This window comes from Crinia signifera, chromosome 3 (assembly GCF_055691185.1).
Source record: "Crinia signifera chromosome 3, ASM5569118v1, whole genome shotgun sequence".
Classification (NCBI taxonomy): domain Eukaryota; kingdom Metazoa; phylum Chordata; class Amphibia; order Anura; family Myobatrachidae; genus Crinia; species Crinia signifera.
The window spans coordinates 275,004,381-275,013,477 of NC_139219.1; the positions used below are offsets into that span (position 1 = coordinate 275,004,381).

At 41.1% G+C, this 9,097-nt stretch overlaps 1 protein-coding gene across 3 annotated transcripts in view; it reads left to right on the forward strand.

Annotated features, from left to right (window-relative positions):
• The window catches only part of SGPP2 (sphingosine-1-phosphate phosphatase 2), a 43,695-nt gene extending 37,910 nt beyond the window's left edge, over positions 1 to 5,785 (forward strand). For all 3 annotated transcript variants that reach the window (XM_083178075.1, XM_083178077.1, XM_083178076.1), the window contains 2 exons: positions 812 to 901; positions 4,278 to 5,785. In XM_083178075.1, coding sequence (XP_083034201.1) covers positions 812 to 901; positions 4,278 to 4,820 — 633 coding nt within the window. In that variant the 3' untranslated portion in view covers positions 4,821 to 5,785. The remainder of the gene's footprint in view (positions 1 to 811; positions 902 to 4,277) is intronic.
• The last annotated feature ends 3,312 nt before the right edge of the window (positions 5,786 to 9,097 follow it).

The window sequence follows — 9,097 nt, forward strand, 5'->3', positions numbered from 1 at the left end:
GGGAAATTTACTAAGATGGGAGTTCTATTCACCTGGGACGTTGCTATGGACAATCAATAAGGATCTACTTATTTATTTAGCACCTTCTAGAAGATAATAGATAGTATCTGATTGGTAAATTCCCCCCCTTGGGATCTATAGAACACTGGTTTGCACAATGGATGTAGCTAATCAGTAGTTAATTTTCACTGTCTCTGAATATGATGAAAAAACTAAATCAGCATATACAGGTTGAGTATCCCTTATCCGGAATGCCCGGGACCATGAGCATTTCGGATAAGGGATTTTTCCGGTTTTTGGATATTTTTTTTAAACATACTAACCTGGTCCCCGGCGGCCTTCAGGATCTTCTTCAGCGGTCCCAGTTGCATGAGTTTGCAGGCGCTCTGGCAACGTCACCGGCACACCTGCGCAATGCACCCCTGGATGCCGCCAAAGAGGATCCTGAAGCCTGCCGTGGAAGGGGCGGGGGGGGGACGACGACAAAGAAACAAAATATTCTGGAAAAACCACGGCTTTTGGAATATTTCGGTTTTTGAATATTCGGATACAGGATACTCAACCTGCATATGTATTCCATGTGAAGGTAAAACGGAATCTGCCATTGGTAACAGTGGACAGAAGAGAACATAATATTCACAACAGTACTTAGTGAGTGACTAAGCCTGGGCAATCAGTTCATCCATTATCAGACCAATTATTTCACAATCGGATTATCACATCACACATTATTGTCAAGCAAAGAGTAAAAGAGATTGAGTTGAATGGAAATAATGCAATAGATTCATTTCTACTTCTTTTCTCTTGACAGTTCCCATTTGTGCTTGGATTTATGGTTGCCCTCTGCCTTTCCACGCTGGTGTCCCTCAGTCGGCTGTACACAGGCATGCACACAGTACTGGTGAGCATATGTATCTGTTTTGGGGGAATAGGTAACATATAGATAGGTCTGTGTGAGTGAAAAAGGAGCGACGTATACATGGATAGATGTGAGTTACAAGATTTTATTGAAGAAAATTATGAAATCGTAGAGCCACTATAATAGACTGCTAAAGACTCATACTTAGAGAGGCTCACATGTTCTGCCATGTACACTGTACTGTACACACACACACACACTCTGACACTGAGGGCCAGATGCACTAAGCTTCAAAAGTGATAAAATGGAGTTATAAACAACCAACCAATCAGCTCCTGCCTGACATTTTTCAAACACAGTCTGTGATATGGCAGGTAGGAGCTGATTGGCTGGCTGTTTATCACTCTCCATTGTATCATTTTGAAGCTTAGTACATCTGGCCCAGAATGAGACACACACCTTTACTTTCTCTATCTCTTCCTACCTGTTTGTGGGTCAGATTTGATAGTGTCACTGTTATGATGGTACAAAGTTATGATTCCAAATCCTGAGGTATTCGGGTGTAAGTGTGGTAGTTGTAGGGGGCAGAAACACTAAAGTTGATGGATGAATTGTTCCGGCTTCATTTTTAATGTTGTCTATAAGATGGAAAACCATTAAAGTACATTTGCCTAGGTAGCGTATTGTTTTACCTTATGTATTGTTTTACCTCAATTACATTACAATCTATAATAACATATCAGTAGGTATTTTAGACCAGCGTTATTAACTATAAAAAGCAAATGTGAAAACTGAGCTGGGAGACCCCGGTTGCCCACCACAACTCCATGAGCTACTTATAAATTATGTATCAGTAACCAAACAGCCAATCCGATTACCTGAATGCACAAAATTGCCCTGTATGTGCTGTGACTGGACCTTCATGTGAATTAGACTAGTGAGATTAGGAATGAAGGGGACTTGTACCAGACTGAGAGGAGCAGAGTCCACACTGAGAGATAGTGGACAGAGCAGGATGCTCCGGATAGGGGTGTGGTATAATTCACCGACAGTCGGGATTCCGACAGTCATTACTCAGACGTCGGAATCCCGACTGCACAGCGGGGGGAGTGCACCTATTTTATTCTCCCTCTATGGGGGTCGTGGACCCCCACGAGGGAGCAGTCGGGATTCCGACGTCGGAGTAATGACTGTCGGAATCCCGACTGTCGGGGAGCCGTCCGGCACCCCCGGATAGCAGAGGGGTAGTGATGTGAGACTCCTGCCACACAGATTCAAGAAGATATAAAATGTTAATGTGGGGGGGTGAACCAACATCCACCGCCCCACATTACTTTTGCTGGCGATACCACCTGTGGTGGTGATGCAGTATAAACCCCACATTTTCACTTTAGTGCATCCCGCCCTGTATCTGAAAATACATTTTTATATCCAATTTATTTTTAGAAGATGAACACACAACATAAAGGGGATTGTTTCTTCAGTTTACGAAGGACTATGCTTATATGTACATAAAAGGCGCATGTTATTTTCATCAAACAGAATTATAAACTTCTCTTAGAAATTGTTGACAAAATAATTTGAATGCATGGAATACAAGTACATTTGGGAGTAACTAATGGTATGCATTAGCCTATTTAGTGTTCTTACAAATGCCCTTAATACAAATGGGTAATAACTGCAGAACAATCATTCAGTGTTGGGTCTCGGTGAATAGATGTATCATTTTGCAATCCTAACATGATTTTGTCTTTGTGGTGTTATACGAGTGACCTATTAAAGTTAGCCGCGCCAGAATCCTCTCTTAAGATGTATGACGCCTATCTACATTCTTGACCTTATTGCTTTTCTTCTAAAGGCTCACGGGATGACTCCTAACCTACAGAATATTCCTCCTCCATATCTCAATACTTCTTTAGTTTGACTTATCCATAGCCATTTGAGCCTTGGGCAAGAAGAGAAGGACATAATGAGTACACCAAGGCTCTTTCAATGGAAAGGATTACCCACTCATGAACAATAGTGTCCATTGGTTCCTTCACAGCATGGGTTCTGGGTAATATAGTAGAAGTGGTTGATTTGCTGACTCTTCCAGCAGGGAAAGGCTTAAACTACAGAGACAGGATCATTACCATAGTGTGTGGCTACCAGGCTAGTGGAGATTTGTCAATAAGCTGAAGGAATCACTTTTTTTAAACAGGGATATCACATGGAGGTTTCATGGGATCATTTTCATTTAACCTTTAAAATTCCGAAGGGAACGTTTGCAAGAATTACTAAATAGATTTTTTTTTGTAGACCGTTACATGACTGAGTGCCAAAGGAGAGGTTCAAAGCGTTGTCTGGCATTGTACGGCAGATTCAGATGGCCATTTTGCATTTAGAATTTTATGAAAAGGTTTAGATAGAAGTTGACTTTCACCGTATTAACTTTGATTTTAAATGTTTGAATCCTTAATTATTGCTTTCTAGATATTGTGTGTTGTTGATCCCTAAACGGTTTAAAAAGCTATTTTATACACTTTCATAAAATATAACTGTGAATTAAAGATAAATTACCTTTGCCCATGTCAGTGGGTGGGCTATACTCTGGTTATCAATATAGAGCAGGGATGGGGAACTTTTGGCCCTCCAGCTGTTGTTGCACTACATATCCCAGCATTCCCTGCAACAGGTTTACCATTGCCAAATAGGAAAACTGTAGCAGGGCATGCTGGGATGTCTAGTTCAACAACAGTTGGAGGGCCGAAGGTTCCACATTGCTGATATAGAGGGTTATGATGGATAAAAGTGTAAATTATAAAGGGAAGGAGTGAAATAAAACCAGCATAATCATTCTACAATACAACAGATTTTTACAGGTAAATTTACTAAGATGGGAGATTGACCATAGCAACCAATCAGATACTATCTTTTAGAAGAAGGTGCTAAATAAGAAGTAGCATCCGATTGGTTGCTATGGGGAACATCCCATCTTCACTAGAACTCCCATCTTAGTAAATTTACTAGTGTTTTAAGTTGGTAATGAAGTCGGATATTTTAAATGGAAATAGGAATATTTTTTATTATACTCTAGATTTATGTTCTAAACATTGCAGGGAATAGATACCATAACTGTTCTTGACATGTTACATAATGTAGATCAGTGGTTCTCAACCCCGGTCCTCAAGTACCCCCAACAGTGCACATTTTCCAGGTCTCCACATAGAATCACAAGTGAAATAATTAGCTCCACCTGTGTATCTTTTACAATGTGTCAGTGAGTAATGAGTGCACATGGAAAATGTTGGGGGTACTTGACCGAGGTTGAGAACCACTGATGTAGATGACCTGAAACATAGATAATATTGAATTTATAGACAAAAAAATGCTGTTGGGATGATTAATATCTTATTGTTTTTGTTTCCAATGTCTACAGGATGTTATATGTGGATTTGTGTTCTCCTTGCTGTTTTTAGCAGTCACTTTTCCAGCATGGGATATCATCGATCATATGGTTAGGACAAACCCAATGTGTCCAGTAGTTGCGGTTATTGTTGCTTTCCTGCTCAGCTACAACTACCCCAAGCTGGATCACTACAGCACGACACGAGGAGACACAACAGTCATATTGGGTGCTGGAGCTGGAACCTGTATAGGAGTTTGGATTACCAATTATTTAGGATTGACTTATGTACCCACTGGTCTGTTTCCACTCAGCATTCCACCTCTGAACGCCAACATGCTGCTCAAGCAACTTTTGAGATTTGGTCTTGGGGTCATGCTCCTGGGTATAACACGCTATATTGCTAAAACGCTCTCCCTCAAAGCTCTTGGTAGATGGTATAATGTCTCAACACAGAACCAGCTGGTTAGGCAAAGACTGGAAATTGAGGTGCCCTATAAATTTGTTACTTACACATCGATTGGTGTTATGGCATTAGCATTTGTTCCTTGGGTTTGTCATGTGTTGGACTTATAAATGTCAATTCAGCAGAAGTGGAACAACTAACTAAGAATATGTCTGTTCTGGATCATCCACTCTGGTCTCTTACACAGAACATGTTATGCAGGGGAAGTCCTTATAAGCCAGGATGCGGACACTGACCTAAACTTCCCCAAAGCCAACCAATAAACTTACAGACAAAAGGCAATGAGATCATGAAACGGACGTACAGCTTCAGTTTATTTTTCTTCTTCTTTTTCATTCTGGACCTGAACAATAAAGATGACCTTTACTATCAGGACACCAAAGATATAAAGTTACTTCTGGAAAGCACTGCTCCCTTCCACACACTCTACTTGCGCAAGAGTTTGCACTATAGTTACTGCACTGGTTTGTTATATTATCTATTGATTGGTTTGTTTGTTGCTGTGTAGTTTACATATAAAAATGAGGACCTAACAGGGGATTTATTAGTATCCATGCATTCCGAGTAAACACGGTCTGATTGTATGTGCACGTAACAGAAGGTACATCTTTCCTGATGATGAGACGCTGTTAGGACATATAACACATGACCCACAAGGTGAGATTGTATGTCTAAAACAGCTGAAACATTAACAAGTAATTGTTACACAATGCCTTAATGATAACATAGCTGCAAGATGGCTGACAGCCCTATATGTAGGAAACTGATCCACCTTAACAATATTATTTTGTACTATAAAGCTAAGGTGCAGATTCAACAAGCCAAAGAATCTGATCCAACGGCTATGCACAATTTGTGATCGACGGCTGGTGCGGTTCAAAGCCTATGGAGGTGGAAGCAGAATCGGCTTACCATAACTGGCCAATAAACGAACAACCCACGTTGCCATCACGTAATTGAATCTGCCACCTAATTTTTATTTTTTACTGTACAAGTCACCATCACCACTATGTTATGTATTCAGGTCATGAATATATATTTTGTTTAACAAAATAAAATCAATTCTTCTACCTTTCTATCATCCTCCCCATCTTTGTTCATGATGAATGCAAGAACGTAGTTCTATAGAAGTCATGACTTGTTGTTCTAGAAGGATAAATATAAGTGCAGCCTATCCAGAGTCAGCAGATTGGCCACGTAATACATGAGGTTGCATTCCTATGTATATGGATAAAAGGCAGCCCGTCACATTTATATGGCCTCTCTGATGGATCGAACCATAACTGCCCTGATACATAGTATACTATATACACTATACCAATGCTGCGGGCATGCTACACAGCATTTATTTCATCTTTCTTACTACCAGTGTCTATACACACCAACGTTATGTAAATTATGAATTTAAATATAATGAATACAATTAAAGTATATTTCTAAATATGTGAAGTGTTTTTTTTTTCTAAAGGGAAGTAAGAAATAAAATAGGTATTGAATGATGATGGTTCATTTTTCAATTGAACATTTGCTTTAAAAGATCAGGGATATTTTGTGATATTCCACAGTGAGCCTAAATTAGTGCCTTACATACACACACTGGGGGGCAGTCATTGTGTGACCAACCTCATTGCATCGTTGAGGACATGGTGCCTAATTCAAACTGGATCACAAAGTACATTTTTTCTCTTACAGACAAAACTATGTTGTACTGCAGGTGGAGAAAATATAACCTGTGCAGAGTTAGATTACGCAATTGTTAACTCTCTCTCTGCACGTTACATTTGCCCCACCTGCAATGCAGATTGGTTTTGCCCATAAGAGAACCAAAGTCTAGAACCAACCACTTAACCTTCATATACCGTTCCTATCTCATCACATCCCCCACTGTACAGTCAACACATATCCACTCTTTTTGTTTCACATTTTCCATCTTCCTGAACCCTGACCAAACGGATGGGTCACTGTATCATATATCACACCAGGAACCTTTGCATTCTGGTGGAACTAATGCCTATTTACCTCTAGATTGTAAGCTTGCGAGCAGGGCCCTCATACCTTTGACTGTCTGTAAATACTCAGTTTGTTGTATCACTGTCTCCTATTGTAAAGCGCAATGAAATATTGCTGCGCTATATAAGAAACTGTTAATAAATAAATAATAATAAATAAATTAGAGAAAAATTTGCTTTGTGATCCAGTCTGAATTAGGGACATGGTTAGACGAGCTGCATGCACTGGATATCATTCAGGTTTGTTGTGGCCGCACAGGTAGAACAGGGGATTATTGTGGCGGCAGGTGGTACATTATTCAGGTTTGTAAGCAACCAAAGAAACACATAACTGAGCAAACCCATGTTGCACTGCAGGCGGAACTGATCGAATCTGTGCAGACATTTCAAAATGGGTGGGGTGTTTTCAAAACTCAAACCTAAATTGCAGTGTAAAAATAAAGCAGTCAGTATTTACCATTCACAAAATCTATATAACCCACCCAAATCTAACTCTCTATGCACATGTTACATCTGCCCAGTTTGTTTCCACATCTGAATAACTCCAACTTTGTAGATTTGGGGTAGATGTTGCACAGTCCTAGCTAAGGGTTAGCTGTTGTGAAACTACAAGCCCCAGCCTGCCCTGCCACTGTTATGCTATTAAGGAATGCTAAAACTGTGGCAAGGCATGCTGGGACGTGTGGTTTCACAACAGCTGGAGAACCACAGTTTGGCCAGTCCTGATCTAGCACACCACAAGGACATATCTTGCTTTCAGCCATACTATAGCAGAGTTTACATATTTGGCAATATGAAATAGATTTTATCCTAGATGTAATTACTGTAGATAAGAACAAATTCTGCAAAGTTCATTGACCTCAGCCTTCTATGGTCAGGGTGGTATTCCAAGGGTAAGGCACATTTCTATGTAAGAGGTGTATTTATTTCTGTAAATGATTGATCCTAAACTGCTTTCACGTATGCTCTACTGCAGATCAGGGGTTGTCAACCCTTTCTAACTGCAACAATTATCAAAGGTCAATGACGACACGCACATGGGCCGCCATTATTGTACCACGTCCTTTGTCCTGTCTCGCTGTGCTCTGGGTCAGATGCCTCGCTCGCATGTTTTTTACAACATGGTTGGTAAAAAAAAAATTGCCAAAAACTTTGTGGTGTAATAGTAGACATTGGAACTTATTCTGGTTGACATGCAGTGCTGCGTGTCATTTTTCACTCGCCCACCACTCACATATACCACCACCACCCCCCCTTCGCAGTGCAAATTCCCCTGCACGGCTGCAAAAGGATGTTTGGCATTAACATGCATTCGCAGACAATGGGGAGACACCAACATCATGCGATGGTCGCTGACCATCGAATGATGTGGAAGGTACATGCAAAGCTAAGACACTCTCAGGTGCCTTAGCTTTGCCTGTATTCTTGAGGGGAAAATGGCGGCCAGCTGACATCCGGTGATGTCAGCTGGCTGCCCCCAGCACCCACGCCACTGGGTGATTACCATGGGAATGGTGGGCATTTTTATGGCCGCCATCCGCACTGCTGGGTGCGAGCACCTGGCGAACATTCTGTTCACTGTGGCCGCTCACACCAGACGCCACCAGCGGGGACAATACAATAGCAAATGGCTTGTCAAAATAAACATGGTATAAAATGTAAATAACTCCAGCAATACGCTACCCTTACATTTAATGATCAGCCACCTTGTTCCATGCACAATATAAATGTCCAACCTGCACCGATCTGTAGAGATCCAATAAACAATCGTTTTAGCTTGCATAACCACAATGGCACTCTACAGTACAAGTGATGGCCAGTCGCTCGCTCTGTGAAGGCTACGCTTCATGTCATACACAGTGTGTAATTCCCTGCAGGGCACGGCACGCAAGCACTGCAAGGGGTCATTGCTAGAGACAGTCACTGCAGCATTTGTCAACATTTATATGTTCATTTACTACTTCCTCATTGTGATCAATTCATTATCAGACCAACTCAACCTTTGCATAGACAGACAGACACACACCCACACTGTGGGCACAAAGCCTACCATTATTCTAAAGTAGATATCGGTCAGAAAGTTCAGGACGAACAAAAAGAATCAATAACGCAGCCTGTTAACTATCCTAAATAAACACTTAACTTAAAATCGTGACCATTTGTTTTTAAAAAGGATGTTGGTGTAAGGTAGGGATGGGGAACCTTCGGCCCTCCAGCTGTTGTTGAACTACACATCCCAGCATGCCCTGCTACAGTTTTGCTATTTAGCTATGCTAAAATGGTTGCAGAACACGCAGGGCTGGAGGGCCGAAGGTTCCCCATCCCTGGTGTAAACAGCGAACTATATGAAATCATGGTATGTCCAGCAACTGCTTGCT